Source organism: Dunckerocampus dactyliophorus, chromosome 10 (genome assembly GCF_027744805.1).
Source record: "Dunckerocampus dactyliophorus isolate RoL2022-P2 chromosome 10, RoL_Ddac_1.1, whole genome shotgun sequence".
NCBI classification, from domain to species: domain Eukaryota; kingdom Metazoa; phylum Chordata; class Actinopteri; order Syngnathiformes; family Syngnathidae; genus Dunckerocampus; species Dunckerocampus dactyliophorus.
In genome coordinates, this window is record NC_072828.1 from 29,224,130 (window position 1) to 29,247,534 (window position 23,405).

A 23,405-nucleotide genomic window follows, 5' to 3' on the forward strand; every position below is an offset into this window, starting at 1 on the left:
TTCATATAAAACAGTAATAACTAGATCATACAAGTCAGCAAGGCACTATCATGACAGCGCTACACTGCTTAGTTACCACTTTCTATTTCATAGGACTCCATTTCCTTTCTCACGTTCAAGGATAGCGCCTTTATCCTTCATGATGGTCGCAGCGTTTGAGCGGCTTGGAGCAGGCATGCAAGCCAATGTCGGGTTCTCCACTTTATGAACATTTTACCTTACTTAATTTCACTTTCACTTTTCTTTTCAAGGACGCACCACGATCAGAAGCGTCCGCCTCACCCTTGGGAACTGTAGTTCTTTTAGCCGTCGATTAGCCGCATCACCGTAGAAGCTGCAGGGTTCAAAGCGTGAGAAAAAAGTAGTGGCTCATTTACCGGAAATGACGGTACTTCTTTTTCTTTTTGTGCAGAGCGCGGCGTAACCACAAAACGTGGTAACGCGAGGGCTGCCTGTATACTGTAAAACTTGGTTGAAATGTAAGGTGATCTAATTGTAGCGTTTTCCGTTGCCCTTTCGGGTTGTGTTTGGGTCTTCATGACTTTGGCAGCAGGGGCTCCCGGGGGGGCTAACAAAGTCTTTTGCCCCCACTCGCTGCATAAACGCCTGCATGTGTTCATGTCTACGCAGTAAACACGTAACTGACTAGATTTAAAAATAAAACCACACACAGCAGAAGCGGAAAAGGCGGGGAACAAAATCCCACCATATCTATTTCCTTTCTCCGTGTCGCTCCACACACTCAGGCGGGCACCGCCCACACACAGACCCACTCAAAGCTCTCTCGACCCGCCTTAATTGGACACTTGAGCGGCACGCGGCTACATCTGGCTCCTGTTGAACACAGCCTGACATTTCAGACTGCTGACCTTTCCAGCCCCGCCGCAACTAAATAATGATTAGCCCCGGCAACAGTTGCACCGCAGCAAACAGCAACACAAATGAACCCGCCGCCGCACGCATACACACGCTGCAAACAATGGAGCAGCAACACCTGCACCCAACACTCTTTGTCTTCACGCAGTGAGAAAATGGGGTGCGGACATTGATTTGAGAGGCCATTGTCATTCTTTTGGCCCATCGATTAGCTTGTCCTTTTCCATATGTGCAGTCGGCGCAGGATAATGTGTTATTGTAAATCAACTCCGCTCACTCGCTCTTTAGTCTCTCCTTTCGCCTTTTATGCGCTCTCAGCATTACGGCGGGGAAAAAAGGTCAATCATATTCATGGGATCCGGGCGAATTTGAAAGGACGGTCGCACGTGAGAGTGTGGAGTTGTGAGCGGAATTTCTGGAGTTGCGCGCGGATGTGTGCATCCGACGCAGCGACGGGCACTTTTGCGCTCTCCTTGAGTCGCCATACATCTTTTATTGTGTGGAGCCGACTGCTTTTATTCATGAACGACCCCAGGACGGTCTTTGTGTAATTGCAAAATTGACAACAATGCAATTGGACGCAGCGGCTCCCTCACATTTGCCACATGATCAGAAACACAATCGCTTTGGCCGTATTGTTGCCATGGAAACAGCTTTCAGTGACAAATTGCGACTTCAAAGTGGGTCACAACAGCTGCAGACGGAAGTGTGGTTTTCACACCACGCTAAGAGCGAGGCGTGCATCTCTTCCCCAAGAATGAAACAATGCAAGCTTTAAGGACGCTGGGCTGCCTCCCGTTTGCTTGGATTGGAAATGCTCTAATTAAGCTCCCAGGCTCCGATAGTCGCCGGGTGCAAGTACCTGTCGCAGGTTGCTTATTAGCGCCAGGTCAAAAAACATTGGCATTAGAAGATGTGGCTGTCCCTGTTGTTTTACAGCTGAAACAATTAATCCAGTTAATCGACAACTATTTTGGTATCGGATTCATATTTTTTTAATTTGAAAATCCTGGTGAAGACCGACAGTGTTTGTTAGTCATCTACTGCTTTTAAATATGCCCGTCCTGTCTCGATACTTATGTATCATCCGTTTACGTGGAATGTACATCTTAGTAGGGTGGCAATTAACGATTATTTGATCAATTAATCTGTAGCTTTTTGTTTCGATTAATTGAGTAATCTGTTCGCCCCAAGACGGACCCAATCAATATGAGCCAAACACAAACAGTCTTTCTTGTTTTTTGTTAAATTATATTTTTGGAATGTGCCCTGGGCCATAAGTGGCCTCCGGGCCGCACTTTGGACACCCTTGCTTTAGCCGGACCAAATCAATACAAACCAAACGGAAACCGTTAGTGGTTTTGCACACGACATATCAGAAAAGAGGCAAAATAGTCGATCATCCCACGTTCAAGGATAACTAAGCCAATGAAAAAGTGTTGACATTTGAGAGGCTGAAATTAGAGGATATTTACATTTTTAAATCCAAAACCTATTCATGATATACCCAAATAGCTGTTGATTAATTGGATATTGGATTAATCATCAATTCATCAATTAATTGTTAGTTCTCTGTTCAATTATCTTCTTTGGAAGCGTTTGAAATTGCCATGTAAAATTGCGAATGCTAATCTCTCGCACGTATATGGGATTTTCAATGTAAATTAGCATGGAGCTAGCGCATTTGTTCAGATGCATTTTGTTTACGTTGAATGTTGCTGCCAAACCAGTTGAGAACCACTAATTTAGACAGTAGATTCCTGTGGATATCAGTCATCAATCACCCTCGATTGCTCCAGATGAGCGCCTCGCTCTCGTCACCATGTATAAATCATGTATAAACCTTGTATAAATAAGTCAAGAAGCAGCAGCAAGGTAGCGAAAGTGCGATAAAAGTATCCAAGTTCATCTTCTGCCGTGTATTTATGTGCGTTTGTTGTCACGGCACATGGTGAATTTAGCAAACCGTGCCCACTGAATTCTGTCATAGATTTGTTGAAGGCTCCCTCCCTCCAGAGCCTTCAAGTTGAGCTTTATTGCTTTCTGTGACGGTGCCATTCCTGTCCAACTTTGAAGAAAACACTTTTTGTTATCTCTTTGACCGGTGCCGCGACCCCCCATCTTTGTATCTCCCCACATCTAACAGTTAGAGGAGACAAAGTAGTTCCCTTCCTTCCCACCCTGGCTCAGTGTAACTGTGCAATGATAATAATGAGCTCCCCACTTTTAAAACCCAAAGTAGTCGCATCCTTTTTCAAGTGGTTCCTCTGCTGCGTCCTGTAATTACAAACAATAAAACGTGGCTGCGGCACAGCAAGAACGCTGCAGCTGCTCCTTGCTCAGCATGTGGATGTGTCAAAATAGTGGTCAAGCATGCAGCCTCCTGCTTGGCCGACATATAGAACCTGCTTTGATAGGAATCTTAGAGGCGGGGGCTTGAATTTCCGCTCGAATGACTCGGCTGGAAAGCCGCAGAGATTTGTTTTCACTGAGGCACCTGAGAAAGCGAAGAGATGAGCAAGAACAAGGAAGGAAAAGGAGGAATAGTGTGAAAACAACACTTATTGTCACCCTAATTGTTCGTGAAATCAACCCCTAGTGTGTCGCGGGCCATTATTTTCCTGACAAATATACCACATGGTGGCGCTGTTATTAAAGCCCATCAGTTGGATTGACTTGAACATTCTCGCACAACCCAATGTGCTCTGCAAAACGCCCACTGTAACTTCACGGTGTTTAGCTGAGTCACCAAATTTGGTACACACATTTTGAGGGCAGACAAGCACGTGTGTGTAAAATTGAAGCAAGATTGCTTGAAAAACGTGGCCGCCATCCAGCAAAACATCTTTGTGGGGACACGGGCGGGACGTAGCAAGTAATTGGCCACAAGTCATTGACCATTTGTGTAATGATGATAAAACTTTGTGGATATCTGCATTACACAAATGCTAGCATGCGCTCTAAAGCTTTTTGAACACAACCCATAGGGGGCGCCACAAATGTCCCCCATAGGGTGCCCTACAGTATTTTTGTTCACAACTGATTGTGTAACGCTTCTACTCTTGAACCACTGCACACAAAAGGGTGAAAATATGTCAAAACATGCACCTCATTTTCCCGATAAATACACCACATGGTGGCGCTGTTATTAAACCTGATCAGTTGGATTGACTTGAACATTCTCACACAACCCAGTGTGCGCTACAAAACGCCATCACCATCAAATTTGGTACACCCTTTTTGGGGGCTGGCAAGCACGAGTGTGTGAAATTTGAGCAAGACTGCGTGGAAAACATGGCCGCCATGAAGTAAACCGTCTTTGTCGGACCTTAGCAGCTAATTGTCCAAAAGTCATTGACCGTTTGTGTAATGATAGCAAAACGTAGAGGATATCTGTATTACCTGGACGCTAACATGTCTTCCACGACATTTTGACCCCAACCCATAGGGGTCACCACAAATGTACGCATGTCATGTAATGTATATATACTGTAGGTAACCGACGCCAGCTGTGCGATAGTTCAGTAAACCTCAGTAAACCTCACTTCAAGAGCTGTGCCGGACAAGTTGATAGGCTATTAGCTCATTGCCTAGCGCTGCTCGACTTACAGTAACTCTCATTTAGTGGGCATTTGCGGACGTGGGTTCAAACTTGAACGGTGCGGGGCTTAACCGCGTTACATGTGCAAAAAAACACCGTACACGATTACAAGAAACTCTTTTATGCCGTATGTACACACGCCGCATGTAGTCATGGCACCACAGAGGTGTGCAAAGCGCCAAGTTTCACAATTAGGCAGCAGGGTGCTGATGATCCTTTCGGCAGGAGGAAAGCAAGAAGGACGGACAGGGACGGAGGGCTTGCTGCTTCCCGTGGAGCACTGAGCAGTTCGTTTTATTGACGGCTCCTCTGCAGTGTGGCGAAATAAGCAACAGCACGCTAATAAACGAGGACGATAACCGAACAGACAAAGAGTGGTGGATTGCGATGGGAAGCAGGAGGCCCGTGGCCAGGAGGGAAAGGGGTGATATTGGAAATATTTGTCATCAAACAATTATTTAAAACCCCATCAACATGCCCAAATGTTCTTGTTTTTTTTTCTTTGAACACAAGCGCTGTTGGAAATATGGTAATTTCACGCAGCGTACACACAATCGGCCATGTGTTTCTTCTCCTTCCTGCAAAGAGAGAAGCTGAACCACAACAGCGAAGCGCCTGTAGAGTCTGCCCGTGCTTTTTTTCCCACCCCCTCCAAGAGTGGGGATGTGACCGAGGCGGTAAATAGGCTGTGAACAGGCTGGAGGCTCCGAGATGATTTCTTTGTCACCAGCGGAGCCACCAGTGTTGCTGAGCACTGCCGTGGAGCAAATCCTCCCAGAGAGCACTGATTGGATTTTTGTTCCGCGGAGCCTTTTGTGTTCACAGCATCGGGACTAGATAATAGGGGTTGATGCCACTCGGTCTCCCTGTTATGGCTGGTGGATTGAGTTTTCGGACTCTCTGTGACTCTGTGTGTGTGTGTGTGTGTGTGTGTGTGTGTGTGTGTGAGAGAGAGACACCCTCTCCCTCTCTTAACAGCCGTGATATCAGCAAGCACATCGAATGCCTGCTGAAATTCCTATTATTCCCAATGTAAGCGCTAAATAAAATGTTATTATAACAACCTGCCACTCAGGTAAGCCCAATGAGAATATTCAGTGTCCCAAGCCTCACCTTGCCAGGAGATATCTGGTCAAGGTCGTCATGAGCCGTCTTCTCTGTAGGTCTGTGTGGCCAGTGGCTATGATGCTAGACTACGGTGTGTATAGAAATACACAAAAAAAGATGAATTATTAATTTCCGTAGGGAAATTCCACATTTAATTGCCCTGTTTTCTCAGCGGGGTCAGTCACCAGGTTCAGCAAGCGCTCCTTCAAATCGGGGGATGACGCCACTCAGCTGTCCCGTGTGTGACTTTGCACTGACCTCTAATGGAGACTGAGGAGCCACGCAGAGGCGTCATTGCAGGGTTTGCTTTGGTGCGAAGCGGCTTCCTTCCTTCCTCCGTCCTGAGAAAGGAGAGAGGGCACGTCTTGCAGTGATTGTGCGTCACCGGCCGTTTAATGAGCGATTGACGAATGAATCGTGCCTCGGTCGTGGGGGGGGACAGGTGTCACCCCAGCTGGGATCATCGTCTGGATGATGAATGTCATGTGACTGTTAGAATGTTGTCATGAGAGTACACTCGGTCATAGACTGCAAAATGTTCAAAATCGAATAATAATAAGCCTAAACATTTTTGAAATGTTGCCAAAGCAGATCATTTATGGGGCAAGTGGCAGATTTTTTCACATCAGGGGGTACGTTTTGTTTGTATGTATTTATTTTATGTTTGCGTTGTGCTGGATAAATGTTTTGCATTCATTCTTTTTTATGATATATTTTTATTAGACACAAAATCTGTTTTTTTTATAAAATAGTTAAATAATTACACCTGAAATATTTTGTATTCATTTTATTGTTATATTTATATATCTATGCATATATATTATTTGTATTTGATATGGGAATATCTATAAATATTTAACATAAATATGTATTTTATTAGTACTAGTTATTTTATTTATTTTTATTTTATTTTATTTCTTTTTTGTTATTAGTATTAGTTATTTATTTTTGATATCTATATTACATATATTGATATTTCATAAAACGTTTTTTTATTTTTATTTTATTGTTTTGCATGTACACATTTTATTAAAAAAACTAAAATAATATAATAAAAATATTTGAAGTAAATATTTTTTTATAATGCTGTAATAAATATCATTTTGTTTTGCATTGATTGCTTTTGCATTTCATGGTATTACATATTGCTTACATTTCAAAATACATTTTAAAATATATATTTGACATGAGAATGTAATATTTCAATTGTTAGAAATAAAGTAACAATCATAGAAATGATAATAATCTAAAAGGCAAATTAAAAACAAATTTTAAAAGTTGCGATTCATTAATCTAGAAATTCTATATAGAACATTATAGACCATGCGTGCTTTGATCGTTGCTAATACGTGCAGCTTCACTTTGCTTGCCTTGACTTTCGCACTCTTTCCCCCCACCCGGTGTGGCGCTTGAGATGTTTTGCCGGCTTAGCAGCAGATGGGTGCATGTCATATGACAGGTTTGGCATTTGCTGACGCTACCAGGTTGCGATGCACAAACAGAAGCACTCCCGCTCAGAGGCAGCAATGACCACGCAGTGGAACATGGGTGACCTTGACCACCCTTCGCAGGGTTTTGCGAAAAAAATGGGGTGTGTGGGTGATCTCTTGTTACGTCAACGCAGCTATTTGGCACAGCGCTGTGCCTCAACATGCGCCCTTTATAGTATCTGACCGCCACCCCCTCACCCTCGCCACCACTCCATCCCTAAAGAGCAAGCAAGCGCCGGGTTGGCCCGAGTTTCAGCAGCCATTATCTGTCAGATGCTGTGCACCTGCATGACGGGCGGCCGGTGGTCGCCTGGCCAATCCCAGCGGCTCCCTGCTGTCAGTGAGAGCGGCAATAAAAGTTGTCTGTCTGACAGCCGCCCCGGAGGAAAGGCTAAGAGAGGGAAAGACACAGATTGGGGCGGGGGCTTCGGGGGTCGGATGCCATTAGGATGAGCCGTATTGTCGCAGACTAAACCCTGCCTACCAGCCGTCATGTGCTGAAGCTCACCTGCCTGCCAGATAAATGGAGATTAGAGCAGAAGAGATGTTGGGGAAGGATTTAGACGCACCACAAGCCTTCTGCAAACCTTTTGCAAAACTGTATGATGTTTTTACTCACAACCTTCTCTGGCAGACTTCACTTTTCACTTATTCAACTACATTACTCAACTACTTATTGACGAAAGACGGGTTGTCGTCATAAACGCGTTCCAGTGTAGCTCACAACGTGGGATGTTGTTAAATACGTAGCGTTACAGTAATCCCTCGTTTATCGTGGTTAATTGGTTTCAGACCCAATCGTGATAAGTGAATTTCCGCTATAGGATTCCTTTTCATATTCATAAATAGCATATTTCTGTAGGTAGAACATCGAAAGCCTGTCTGCCACCTTCTAAATACAGTTTGCAACAATATTAGAGCCCTCTAGATATGAAATAACACCCCAATAGTCACATTTACACTCATATTACCCAATATAGAAGACATAATTAGAGAAAATAAGACATAAATAAGACATAATATAGACTGAGAGTCATCTAGACATTAAATACCACCTCATAGTCACCTTTACACTCGGGTTTCCCAATATAGTAGACATGATAAGAGAAAATAAGACATAAATAAGACATAATATAGACTGAGAGTCATCTAGACATTAAATACCACCTCATAGTCACCTTTACACTCGGGTTTCCCAATATAGTAGACATGATAAGAGAAAATAAGACATACAAGACATAAATGTTGTTCTTTTTTTACTTCCTGTTCTGGACAGTACTTCCTGTGATGGCTGTTGTCTCATCAATGTTGACACCTAGCCACCAGTGTAGAAGACCACATATCATCACAACATCTTTGAATGCGTCTTCAGAATGCCTTATATTTGTATTTTAGTTCAGTTAGACATTTTTATGCTCTAAAATGCTCAATTTAGGCCAGAAATGCGTAAAATGTTGCTTAAAATAAATAAAATAAATAAAGTAAATATGCTTTTACTAATAACAGGCCATAGTCAAGCAAAAAACAACAATGATTTATTAATTGATTTTTTTTGTTTATTGTGACAGAGTGAAGCCAAGGAATTCGAAGAGCAAAGTGGCGAAGGATTACTGAATATGTTTCAGATCACTGGTTACTGTCGTTAGAAAGCACGGCGTTGACTGGAATAGAAGACAATATGTGTCATCAGTACAGTGGTACGTTGGTTTTCCTTATTAGCTCGTTCAATCACAGCCATTTTTCAAAATTCAACCCCTTCAGTAGCGGCCATTTTACACGATTTTGACTGATCTTTCAAGGCACACAGAGTATTGTGTCCTATGTCTATGTAAACATGGAACCTACCAAAAGAAAGATTACACTCCCGTCTTTCATCAGAAAAAAAAGTTTGCTTTTATCTTTTTTTGTTGTTTAGTAATCAGCAGTAGAACATGGGTACGTAGGGCTGAAGTGAAATCCCTTAGTGGGGAGTTGAGTCATCTTTGGCAAAAAAAATGTAGAAAAGATTGGGCGTCCGAGTTTATAAAAATGTACAACTACGTCTTTGGTATTGAATGATTGTTCCAAAACCGAAGCATTTTTTTCTCATAGGAAATAATGTAAATCCAATTCATCTGTTCCAGACACTCCAAAATATTGACAAACATACTTGTATAGAGAATAATTTGTAGTGAGAGTGAATGGTTGTTTGTCTATATGTGCCCTGCCATTGGCTGGTGACCAGTCCAGGGTGTGCCCCGCCTCTCGCCCGAAGTCAGCTGGGATAGATGGATGGATATATTATGTTGATATGTTATTATTGTGTGCAGAAAACAATGCAAAATACGTCTAAACCTAGAACTGAATGTCACTTTTACCTTTATTGAAGACTCTTGTTGGCGAAGACGGTGAGTAGCGGTGAGGGGAGGGGACGCCATCTTTGTACTCTTGAGTTCTTTCTTGAATTCAAGGGTTTCTCGCCAACTTTATCAAATTGATGGCACTCTCAACTTTCTGTGGCGCCTAGGGCGCGTTATTTAGCAGCCGTACTCAACAAAAAAATGCACGGACAGTGAGTCATCAACGCATGGGCACTCACTTCCACGGAGTGATACGATACAGGGCGAACGGACTGGTAATGCTGTACGATGATTGACAAAATGTTGGCGAAAACCGAGGTTTGAGTATTTTACCTCAAAAAGAGGGGTCGTGTTCCACGCATTATACATGCAAACCAGCAGGTGGCACCAGACGATGCCCCCCGCCCCCAAGGACGTCGGAGATATTCTTCCTGTCACTCACACAACCACACACCAGTTAATGCCGGGTGATTCTTGTCACACAATCCAAAACGTTCACTTTTACTCGCCCATTCACAAACGCTGAAGCGGCAGTTTTTGAAAAGTTTTTAAGCACAAAACCAACTTTGGCGCGTGGACGACACAACAACATGCGGCGTTGGTGCGGACACAGCCTGAGCTGAAAACAACACTGCGGTGACAGCGGCGTGATCGATACACAACCGCAGCAGGAGGCAGAGCGGCCCTAATGAAGCGAATTGACCGGTGCTGAAATATGATGAGTATTTCTCTGGTCGGTCATTATGTTTCTTATGAAGAAGATCAATGTCTCCCGGGTGGATCACTGCCTATACGCGGCGTGGCGGCCCCAGCGTTGATTCCCTTCTAAATAGTTAATGAAGCGTTTATTTACAGTGTGTGTCTTTGTGTGCCCTTCTCTCGCGGTGTTGTAGCGTAGCTGGCAGGCCCTGCAGCATCGACGTGCTTCTATATGACACCGGGCTGTTCATTTCATGGGCTATCACCTTTTAAATTGGTGAATGCCTTCTTCATGCTTGATTAGCAATTCCTGTGGATCTAATTATGAGGCATAATAAGAGAAAGACAAGAGGAATGCCTCCAGTCAGAGGGGGGAAATGGCATAGTCCTCCAGTGTAAACAATGGTTATGCATCACGCTGATAAGGCCGAAGAAAAACACTTCTTCAGATGTTCCAGTTGTTCAGTACCATCAGTTGCATGAAAGACACCCTTGCCCACAATAACGATAAACTCACAATACAGCGATAAGCCATACATAAAAGTAAATGAAGCCAACTTTGTTAATAATAGCGCCGCTCAGAGCCGGCACCCCCCCCACCCCCCACCCCCTCTCCATCGGCGAGTTCAATAAGCTTACAAAAGAAATTGAATGGCCTCGTTTTTACCATTGTCTTTTATTTATAAGATAACATAACATCCAGTTTACATGCTTAGCAACGTACAAATACATACCAAAAAATACCAAATGAAAATCATGTCAAAACATGATGAATAAAAATAGTAATTGAAATTATTAAACATAAGCTACATTTGCACTATGCAATAACTACATAAAACTAATTAAAAATACATTCAACTACATTAAAAAACTCAATAAAATACTGTCACTATATACAAAAACTAGAGTGTATAAAATACCTTTATACCACTAAATGCAATGCTATACGGGCATGGTGTTATTATTATTATTATTGTTATTATTATTATTATTATTATTATTATTATTATTATTAAGGCTGTCAAAAGATTTTAAAAAGTAATCAGTTTTTAAATTAATTAATCGTGATTAATCACCATTTGCCACTACGTGTGAATTCTGCCAGTTTTTGCTGTATTTTATGAAGAGGAAGATAAATGACAGGACACGATTAGAAATCTTTGTACAGTCAAACCTGTCTTAGCGGCCACCTGTATATAACGGCCACCTGCCTATAGCGGCCACTGAAAAATCCCCCGCTGAAAATTTACGTGTTATGGACCCTGTGTATAGCATTGACCTGTCTAACGCGGCCAGCGGCCACCCATTTTGTCTTCCTTGGTCAATATCTGACCGCATATAGCGGCCAAAATACCGACTCAAGCAGAAGCTTCATGCATGAAAAAGTTTTGTTTTTTAATCAATGAAGCCGTCGTGTGTAGACTTTAATTACTGAGTCCTAGCTCAGTCACAATCATTCACAAGATCCGCACAAACTGTCAGTTGTTCCACATAAAAAAGCCGTCTTCTCTGGAGCTTGTTGCAGACAGTGACACCATTTATTTCCTGGTGTGAGACGATGTGCACTGGTCAATACTGTAATGCCGCTTGTTGTGGGGAAGGAGAGACTCACGTCGCCGATGCACTTTAATGGCTTTATTAACAGCGGAGAACACTGCAGGACTTTACATCCACGCCAACATAAACACACTTCCCAACTCTCTCCACACTCGCAGCTAGCACTCAGCCTAGCTCTCCTGCTCTGGACGCCCACCGTCACTTCCTGATGAACTAAAGCTGTAATGACACTCTGCCGTATAAAAGTAGGACAGCTTTGTTCTGTGGGTGGTGTAGAATAACAAGCCTAGTTGTTCTTTACAACTTTTATGCGCAGTCCCACAGTGCCCTCTACTGGTCAACATGTAACAGTATAATTATATGTATCTGCAAACACAACAAGCTACTAATCACAGACATGTTAATATGTGCGCGCACAAATTCAAAATGGCCGCCAACCTGTCTATAACGGCCACCTGCCTGTAGCGGCCACTTTTGTTGTTTCCCTTTGGTGGCCGCTATAGACAGGTTTGACTGTATGTGTTAACAGCTCCAAATGAACTGACAATTTTAATCATGCTAAAAGACAGCACACGCTGAAAATCTATTTGTCTAACGCTAACATTTTTTTTCTCGTAAATTCCCGACTTTATTCTCGCAAATATATGATTTTGTTCTAGAAATCTTAGATTTTCTTTTCCTTTTAATACACTTTAATACTAACTAATACTACCTTTAATACTCCATCTTAGGATTGATCTCAGGGCGACATGAAAACGCAACACAAACGAAGGGTTTTTTTGGCAGATTTAGCAACAACATGTTTGACAGTCACACGTGTACTGTTCATGTTTTACAATGCACACATGTACCGTATGTAGCGGCTAGTTAAGACACAAGTCACCAATGTGTGGTTTGCTCATCTTTCACAATAAATAACGTAGCACATTAAAACGTAGTAAAAAGTAATGTCAAATATGACAGTATCGCCTTGGTATTTTACATACAATCCAGCAGACATCATAGTTTAATGGCTCCTGGATTTTGACCTGTGCACAGAAAATACACCAGTCGTTGTTCACCACCTTTCATAGCGCAACTTGCCGCCAAGTGTGCAGCGATGGTATGCTGTGTTTGTACGCAGCTGCTCAGGTCAGCGCGTGACACCGCCGACCGTCATCACACACCTGGAGCAGCATCTGTCCATCCTGCCGAGCTGCAGATTGGCACAGGTGCCGCGTCTCGATTGGTTGTCTGCGTGCTGTTAAATTCATTTACGCGCCTCCCAGCGCTTTTGCCACTTTTTCCACCCAAATTTGCATGACCTCTATTTGTTCTCGTATACTTCACACACACACACACACACACACATACAATAGCCCACAGTAGCATTCAGGAGTCATCTATTTAATCCCAACGTCCATCTGTGTCGGTCCGTTGGAAGTCTTTGGGATGCCAAGAGAGAAGCTGCAATGATGACGTGTGTTCCCGCAGTCTAATTCCATCATCTGCATCATTACTGCTATTATCCCGTGTCTCCCTTTAATGCGGGCTAATGGATGACCAATTAAGATAGATGAGCCTGGCAGTGTGGAGCTAATAGCCAGGACATGATGTCTGGCTTCTGTCCTGACTCCCTGACTCTTTTTTTTATGGATCATCTGCCCCTATCGATCGTAGCAAAAATGTTGTTATTAATACTTCTCCCCCGTGCTAATATTATACAATCACTTTTGTGATCATGATACTCACTGCGTATCAGCTGCAGTGCTTACAAGAGGAGGATATCGAGACCTTTCCGGAGCCCCAAGGCAAAAATCAGCTTTGTTAGTGTAAAAAGTCACAAGTGTAGTATTTTTTATTTTAACCGCTGTTTATATTTCATTTGTTTCAGTGACTTGAATGTAAAGATGCCAATAAAAAGCATTCATATCGCAGAAAATGTCGATTTTTATAATCATGTCATTTGGTGGCCTGCAATTAAAATTGGGGGACAGCTGAGGTATGGCGGGCCCCCGGGTCTATTGTGCGATGAAAATTGAGGGGGGACAGAGTCAGAGGCATGCCAGGGGCAAAGGAGCCGCCGCAAGGCAACTCCACTGCCCCGCCACACCATGGACCACTCCCCAAAGTCCTATATGTTTGTGGACTGGTGCAGCGGAACAGGAAGGACGAGGGCTCCACATGCCCACCCCCAACACTGCCCAAACCGAGCGGGGGGGACCGAAGACACACGACCGACAGACCACTCACCACAGCACAGGCTCGGGCTAGCTACAGGGCGCAGGACACACCCCAGGCCCTACCCGGCCCACCAGGACGCCCAGTCCAGCCTCCCCAACCCCCCAGAGACGGTACCCCCGGCACCCCTAACACCTGAGGCCCACCGGAGGCAGCATCCACAATGCCACCCCCAAACTGCCAAACAACATGGACCAGACACCCGCCCCAAGGCAGACCTGACCACCACCAGAACAGCAGGAACCGCATCAAAGCGACACACACACACAACCACGGCCGGCCAGGGAGCCACACCACAGCGACCACAAGAGAACCCGGCCCCACACCCACGAAGCACGCCCCCACCCCAGCTCCACGCACCCCCCCAAGCCCAAACTGCACATCCGAGACCCCCCAGCCACGCGCACCCCAGGTATCCCACCACACAAGGCCCAAGACGAACAGCCCCCAGAGCAACTGACGACCCTTAACAGCTGCCAGTCACCGGGGGAACAGCCACAAGAGCTGGACGACAGCACACAGTGCCCACACGTCACACATACCATACACAAATAAATAGAGAAAATACAATAAAATAAGTAATAAATTCATTTAAAAAATAATAATAATAAAAAATTTAAACCGCCCCCCCACAACCTACCCTCCCAACCAGGGGAGACAGCTCCGCAGAGACAGCCAGGCATAAGCACCCGAGTCCCTGCCGAGAGGAGAGGGCCACCTTTTCCTTTTATAATATTTTTCGTACAACTTATTCCTTTTTCGCGCCATGTCGGAAAATCAAATTTTTTAAGCAAGATGTCAGGATTATTCCAGACGGGAGTGCATTGGCAAGGAGTGAGCGAGGATGTAGTTATTTTTAAAAATGTCCCCGTGGTGCTTATATTTATACTTTTAAAACAGTAATGTTTCCAGAGGATTTGGCTAATGAAGGGCAAGTGGATATTCTTGTCCAAGTGCTTGTTGAATGTCTAGCCATAAATTATCCAACGAGTTAGGTTTGATCCATTGTAAGATATACTGTAGCTTGTTTGGGGACATTTGGGAGTCCTAAGCCCCCATATTGTTTAGATTTTTGTAACGTTCTGAGACTTATTCCTGCAGGGTTGTTTTTTTTAGCAATGGTCTTAAAGTTTTGATCAGCTGATGAACAGCCAGTTTCACTTTAATGCTTGTTTGCAATAAATTGCTTACTTTTTTTTGTTCTCTTCTCGAAGCTCTTTTTAGAACCTCCTTAAGATCCAACAGTGCAAAATGAAAATTCTTGCAATTCTGATCTGAGTGGATCTAAATTGTTCCAGTATAAAAGAGATGTTAGAAATGGAGTGAATGTGAGCAGAGTTGTTTACTTTACGTACAAATTGCATTGGTTTCATCATTCGTCAACGTCAAAGCCCAGGTTGATGGCTGTGAAATTTTGAGCAGAACCAAAGCAGCCAAATAGAATTCCGCCGTCAGTCAAACCAAATGATATTTATATTGCGTCCCTGGGAAGTTGTCCATTATCTGCGGTGCACGCAAATGGACTCTGAAATGTATTTATGTTGGACAAAGTGCTTCGGAATTGTATTAAACCATCCCAGGCAGCAGAAATCATATTTTTTAAAAATCGAGAGAAAGAAAGACAGAGCAGCCTTGCGTTGCGCATTGAGGACAGGACACGATTAGATTAACAGTAATCCGCTCTTCCACTTGTTCAAATCTAGCCTTTATCACTCTTGTTATAGATTTTCAACATTTACAATCAGTCCTCGCAATATTGTGGTTCGTTTGTTGCTCCCTCGCTATATCGCGTTTTTTCAGAAATTGACGTAAATTCCGGTGTATACGATTTTAGAGGAAAAAACAGATTTGTGCATATATAAGCCTCACCAGGCTATAAGCCGCAGGTGTCCACGTCATAATATGGGTCATTTATTGCACAGAAATACATTACACAGAAAGATTTTTTGAAAGTTGAATAAAAGAAATGCTTTTTTTCCAAACAGTGGTGCAACACAGCTACAGGTATTTAAACAGTGCAGAACAGTACACGGCTCATTGAATAGTGCCAGATAGTGCATGTAACAGTAGACTACCAGAAAGGTCATTCATCGCCGTTCTCTTGGGATCTAAAAGCATGAAAGTCTTCCTCTTCCGTGTCAGAATTCAACAGCGTCACAATTCCTTCGTCATACACGTCGTCTGTCTCTCTCTCTCTCTCTTTCGGTGTGCTCTCCGTGTCGTCCTGTTCATCTGGCAGTGGTCCCAGCCTTTCGAAACCCATTGAAGATTCTCTGACAGCCAAATTCATCGCCTTTAACTTGAAAGTGGCATCACATCCATTTCTTCATGTGTTTTCTACGATGGAAGATTGTGACTAGATCAGTGTTAGATGAATAGATAGCAACTTTATTCATCTCCAAGAGAACAACACGGCATTTTATGTTATGTTTTATATGGTGTATTGTATCTATTTTTATTTATTGATGTATGGTATATGTGTACATTGCGCTACATACAGTACATCACGTAGGTTTTACGTAGGGTCACTTGGGGAATTGCTGGATATAACACACTATTTCTGCTGGAATTATCGCTCTGGACTTCATAAGAACCACGGTACAAAGGAATCAGTGATACCATCCTTCTTTGAGTCGTGGAGCCCCCGTTGGGTGCATGAATTTGTCAACAACACGTCCCCTCTTTTTTTTGTTTTCATTCCACACAACAGGCTTGGAAGTCTCGGCATATATTTATCGTGTTTATTGAATAATCCAAATCCGACAGTGTTTTATATTTGATTTGAGTATAAATTGTGCTTGTTGTTGCTCACTGTGTGCATGCATGCATGGCTCCACTCAACGAGAGCGACAGGTTAGCGAACACCTAGAAAGGTGGCTTCGCTACGTTTTTTGGTTGTTTCCTGAATTTTTTTGCTCGTTATGATGGACTTTGGCGTTTTCTGAAGTACATATTTAAAGGATTCGCAGTAGTACTGAAGTTCACAAGATGTCACAAGATTAGAACATGACCGCATATTAGCCGCACCGATGTATAAGCCGCAGGGTTCAAAGTTTGAGAAAAAAGTAGCAGTTTATACACCGGAAATTACGATAATTAATGAGTAAATGATCACTGTTTGAAGGTATGGTCTATTATTAGTTACAACATACCCTTGGTCACTCTCCGGCCTCCCCACTGGCCATCTGGACAGTTCAGGTATCAACTTATTGCCACCCTTAGGTGAGGAATGTTCTCACCTTGTCCACCCCAATGAAACATTTCTGGCTCTGCCACTGAGAATAGGTGCGTCCCATTATGTGCATTCTTAGCTGCCTCTTTTTATAGTTTTTATATCTTTAGAACGCACAAAAAAGAGAAAGACATTTGTGCTCATGTCTCACGTAATGATTGTGGATGATGTTCCAAAATTCCAAAAACGGTGCAGTTTCCCTTTAACGCTGCATGAAGTCATGAAGTCAGCCGTGGCATGGTCGACATGATAGAGTGAAAAAAGTTATACCCCCATTCCGTGTGGAAGTGGTAAGTTTTTGGCTTCTTAAGTTTCGAAGAAATACATTTGTGGCTAACTATTAAGCTCGCTAGCTTGCTAGCTAGGAGACGTCTCGAGTCCCTGCAGCATAAGAGTTGCGCGATGTCTGGTAAACAATGAATAATTGGAGTGTAAAGGTGACTGTAGCCGTGTTATTTCATGTCTGCAAGGCTCTAATAATGTTAAAAACAGTATTTAGAAAGTTTTAAACAGGTTTTCTATGCTCTAACTGCGAAATATTTCATCTATTAACGTTGAATCCTATATAGTGGAAATTCATTTATCGCGGTTTTGTCTGGAACCGATTAACTGAAATAAACGAGGGACAACTGTATTGGTCATGCAGGCGCTCACAAAAAAAAAATGTTCCTCAGCCAAACTTCAACAACGGATGCTCTCATAGCGATACCAAATGATGCTTCATTTGCTGAGCCATTCGTGAAATGTTGGTCACTCAGCACGCTGAACAAACGTGGTCACGGGAAGGTTTAAAAACTCAACTAAACGTCTTGAAACTTACAAATAACATAGCAAGGAAGACACAAAGGCTCCACATATTTCTGCATCAATTCATTTTCAATTAAAGCAGCCGGAGCGGAACAAAAGTGTTTGTGTCGATTAGCTAGTGTGCAACAACTGAGTAACAAGTGAGCAGAGGCTGCCCTCTTATATGAAACGGCGAAGATGTGTTTTTATTTATTTTTTTTTTCCCTTTAATGCTCCCTGAAGCATTCTGTGGAAGAACACAGAGGGAGAAGTTGCCTTGAGATATGGTGGATCGAAAAGTGGGATTTCAAAGCACGTCCCATGAAAAATAACGGGACAGGAAATGGGCGGAAATCCGCGAGTAATTGATACGCTCATAAAAATGTCTATTTTTGACTTCTGAATTCCCCCAAAACCCTCCCCCACACGTATTAGCTCTTCAAGTATAAAATGTATACAGTAGGTACTCACCACTAATGAATGATAATGTAAGGTGGTGTCTGGAATTAACCAATTAACCGCTACAAACGAGGAAAGACTGTATATAAGTATCACTTTTGCGTCTAACAGCAACTATGATGTGTTCAATGACCACTGAAGTAGTATAAAAGTACAAAATAACAACGCTTTAAACGCAACTGAACAAAAAATGCAGTTTGTAAATTTTATTAAATGAGAAAAAAAATCAAGCGTTTGTGATAACTTGCAATGAGTCTCTTACAGCGCTGGGGAGGAGTTTAGCAGAATTGTTGTCATTCAGCCACATTGGAGGGTTTTCCAGCATGAAGCGCATTTTTAAGGTCATGCCACAGCATCTCAATAGGATTCAGGTCAGGACTTGGACTAGGCCACTCCAAAGTCTTCATTTTGTTTTTCTTCAGCCATTCAGAGGTGGACTTGCTGGTGTGTTTTGCATCCAAGTTGGTTTCAGCTTGAGGTCACCAACAGATGGCTGGACATTCTCCTTCAGCTGAATTCATGGTTCCATTTATCACAGCAAGTCTTCCAGGTCCTGAAGCAGCAAAACAGCCCCAAGCCATCACACTACCACCACCATATTTTACTTTTGGTATGATGTTCTTTTTCTGAAATGCGGTCTTCCTTTTACGCCAGATGTAATGGGACACACACCTCCCAAAAAGTTCAACTTCTGTCTCGTCAGACCACAGAGTATTTTCCCAAAGGTCTTGGGGATCATCAAAATGTTGTCTGGCAAAATTGAGACGAGCCTTAATGTTGTTTTTGTTCAGCAGTGGTTTTGGTGTTGGAACTCTGCCATGCAGGCTGTTTTTGCCCAGTGTCTTTCTTATGGTGGAGTCTGAACACTGACCTTAACTGAGGCAAGGGAGGGCTGCAGTTCTTTGGATGTTGTTGTGGGGTCTTTTGTGACCTCTTGGATGAAGCGTCGCTGCGCTCTTGGGGTCATTTTGGTGGGCCGGCCACTCCTGGGAAGGTTCACCACTGTTCCATGTTTTCACCATTTGTGGATAATGGCTCACACTGTGGTTTGCTGGAGTCCCAAAGCTTTAGAAATGGCTTTATAACCTTTTCCACACTGATAGATCTCAATTCATCTCAGTTAACTTATGTTTGAACGGGCGGGGGGCGTAAAAAAAACACTGCATGATCAGTATCTGATTCATTTGTGTCCAAAGCAGTGCTCATCTGTAGTGTTCTTGTTTGTTCTTGTTACATATAAAAAACACCAACTGTAAACCAAAAATAATTACAAAATAATTAACTTCATTATCATTATGAAAAGCTAAAATAATTATAAAAAAATAATTATCAACTTGAAGTGCGCTCTCTTTGGATAATAATAAAGATGTGTAATGTGAAGTTTGTCTTTCTCAGCTGGAATAAAACTTCTGCGCTGTTCATGTGTTTGCAAGTTGGTAAAATTACAAAATCAGCAGGGGATCCTTCAGTTCAAGTATTCACAGGCCTTCACTTTTTCCACATTTTGTTACAGCCTTATTCAAAAATGGAATACATTTATTTTTGTCCTCAAAATTCTACACACAACACCCTGTAATGACAACATGACAAAAGGTTTTGGAAAATATTTGAAAATTTATTTAAAAAAAAAAACTCTCCCTGACTACGATGTTTCTCCCCTGATCGCTCAGTTTAGACGGTTGGCCGGCTGTAGGAAACGTCCTGGTGGTTCTGAACTTCCAGTAATGAATAATGGAGGACAGATTCCCCAGATTTGAGCCTGGAGACAATCCCGTCTTGGGGGTCCGCAGACAATTCCTTTGACTTCATGCTTGGTTTGTGCTCTGACATACCCTGTCACCTGTGGGACCTTACATAGACAGGTGCGTGCCGTCCTGAATCATGTCCAATCAACTGAATTTCTAACAGTGAAGCTGTAGAAACATCTCAAGGATGATCCGTGGAAACAGGATGCACTTGAGATCAGTTTTCAGTTTCATGGCAAAGGCTGTGAATACTTATGACCATGTGCATGTCAATAGATTTGAATATTCTGCAAGAGTTATTGGATTTCAGGAGTTCAGTTCAGACTACAAACCAATTAAAGGCTCAGGAAGGTCTTGCAGTACATTTTCTGATTGGCCTGTGAACCAGTGGTTTACAATATTCAACGTTTTGACCGTTTTTTTTTTTTGTTGTTTTTTATTAGCTGTAACCTATAATGATCAAAATGATTAAGAAATACATGAGTGAAATATTTCAATCCATGTGTAGGGAAACTATATAATATAAGAGTTTCACTTCTGGAATTCAACTACAGAAATAAGTTCACTTTTCAAAGGTGCTGTATTTAAATGCATTGTGACGCACCTGAACATTTGTTATTTTTAATCAATTTGCAAACATTAAAGAAAACGTTTTTCATGTTGTCATCATCGGGTGTTTTGTGTCGAATTTTTGAGGGGGGGGGGGGAATAATTTATTAAATTTTGTAATAAGGCTGTAACATAACAAAATGTGAAAAAAGTGAAGCTCTATGAATACATATGTACAGTATGCATGCATGTATGTATGTATGTATGTATGTATGTATGTATGTATGTATGTATGTATGTATGCATGCATGTATGTATGTATGTATGTATGTATGTATGTATGTATGTATGTATGTATGCATGCATGTATGTATGTATATATGTATGTTTGTATGTATGTATGTATGTATGTATGTATGTATGTATGTATGTATGTATGTATGTATGTATGTATGCATGCATGTATGTATGTATATATATGTATGTTTGTATGTATGTATGTATGTATGTATGTATGCATGTATGCATGTATGTATGTATGTATGTACAGTATGTATGTATGTACTGTATGCATGTATGTATGTACATGTATGTGCGTGTGTAGTATTTATTTATCTTTTAAATCCCAAGGACCCCCAGGGGTACCAATACCCCCATTTGAGAACCAGTGTGTTAGGGCAATGTGGCGTCTGCTAGTTATGCCTTAATGATGGTGATGTGGTGGACCAGGCAAAAGCAGCCGAGCGCCGATATACTCCACAACCTTCTTATGTGTTTATATTTTATACTTTGTGAGCAGAAAAAAACGGCAATTGAGGCATATGAAGGACCAAATATAACTAGAATAATGTATGCTGTTGTTCGATGCTTTAAAGACGATATTTGCTACGCGTTGTCGGTTTCCAACATTGAAGATTTCAGGCCGGAGCACCGATCAGACTTTGACGATGAGAAAGTGTATCTGGTTCACACAAGTCAACGCAATGGCAGCACAGGCCAGCCGTGCCAAGCTCACATCCTCGCCCTTGCAGGTAAGTTGGCTCACTTTTTTCCTAATTTCATTTAAAAATATATTTTTATCGAAGCCGACGTGTGTGAAAGGCGAACGTGTCAAGTTATTCTGCCGGAGCTGTCAAGCTGTGATCAGCTGACAGCAGTGACACTGCAGTCCTCGCGCAGGCTAGCTAGACATGCTAGCGATGCATGCTAAGACAACTTTGCCGTTTTGGCTGGAACACGTTTGGGCGCCTCTGTAAGGCTGCTCCGCGGGTAGGTGCTCTTGTTTCGCTCTTGTTTCATGGGTGTTGCGCAAACGTTACGTTGCGGGTGTTTACGGCGTGTTGCTGCTAGCTAGCTTGACCGTCGCTGGTTAGCATGTTAGCGCGTTAGCTGTCTGCACACGTAGAGATGTCATCACACACAAGCATCCGCTTGACGTGTCATTCTGTGTTTTGAAAAGCATTTTTTCCCCATATAGCTGGCGACTTTGGTGGGTTTAAAACATGTGCTGCCTTTGATTGTGTATTTGTAGATGCGGGATTTGAGGCTGCGGTACTGCAGTGGTTCCAGACTGCAGACAACACAGCAACACGTCTCGTTTTAATATGTTAAATCTGTCTGGCTACTTAAACACGTTTTTTTAAGCATACGACATCACTAATCCCCGATTCTGAGCGGCTGTCTGGGCTGCTGATCTATCCCATCTACGTCTGTGTGGTGTGAAAAGCTGCAGTATTTGTTTTGCATTTGCATGGTGATGCAGTGTCATCTGACAGAATGATGGAGACATTTGATGGGGAGAAAACACAAGATGATGGACTGAGGGATGAGGAGACGCTAACCTGATGATGTGATTTCTTTTTTTGTGTGTGCAGATACTGTAGAGGAGTTGGAAGACTTTATAATGCAAAAGAAGATGAAAATTCCCAAGATGTCCATCAAGAGTTCAGGAAATTCAGTTGCAAACAGTTTTGGAGAGGAGAGGATGCCTCTCAGGCATAAAAAGGTAGGAATGACACGATGATGTAGTGGGGCAGACACCTCTTTTTGTATATGATGTATTAGCATAGGGATGATGATTAGCTTTCATTTACTCCTACACACTGACAAAGCCACCGGTGATGCTTTATTTGTTGTAGCAGTGATACGGTTTTTGTTGTTAATCTGGTCCAAAAGGTCTGACAAAAACCCAAGCCGCTTTTCCCATAGGAAATCATATAAATGTAATTAATCCGCAGCCTAAAATATTAACAAAAATACACTTTATCGAGAATAATTATAGTTTTACATGCAGATAACAATACGAAATATTTATAAATGATGAATGAGCTGGGTAAATGAACATTTAACATCATTTTTACCTTTTATGAAGACTTGTTGGTGAAGAGGACGAGGAGCGGGGAGAGAGCAAGGGAGGGTACGCTGTTTTGGTACTTTGCAATCAGTTATTGAGTTCAATAGTGTTTGTCACTTTCTTCTATCAAAATGCTGGCACTTGCAACTTTCTTTGGCCCCATGGTGGGTTATTTAGCACTCCATGGAAAAAGAAAAGCACAGAAAGCGAGTCAGCAACGAGTAGGGTGGTTTTTTTGGCCTCCTGATTCCGCGCAGTGATACAGTACAGGGCAGTGTATGAAAGCAAAGGGCAAAGTGGGGGTGACATTTTTCTTCAAAAACCGGGACGTTTAAAAACAGAGGTTTGATTGTATCAGGATTTAGCTTAAGACAACATTAGCTGCCTGCCGT

General features: G+C 42.5%; 1 protein-coding gene across 4 annotated transcripts in view; it reads left to right on the forward strand.

Moving 5' to 3' along the window:
• LOC129188499 (cytosolic carboxypeptidase 6-like) overlaps positions 1 to 23,405 on the forward strand; it is a 371,608-nt gene that overhangs the window by 253,097 nt on the left and 95,106 nt on the right. For 2 of the 4 annotated variants that reach the window (XM_054789107.1, XM_054789108.1), the window contains 2 exons: positions 21,575 to 21,691; positions 22,535 to 22,665. The exons of 1 other annotated variant lie outside the window; for it this stretch is intronic. In XM_054789107.1, the coding sequence (XP_054645082.1) occupies positions 21,575 to 21,691; positions 22,535 to 22,665 (248 nt within the window). Of the gene's footprint in view, positions 1 to 21,574; positions 21,692 to 21,775; positions 21,930 to 22,534; positions 22,666 to 23,405 lie in introns of those variants that run through there. One more of the 4 variants, XM_054789110.1, reaches the window with a different exon arrangement.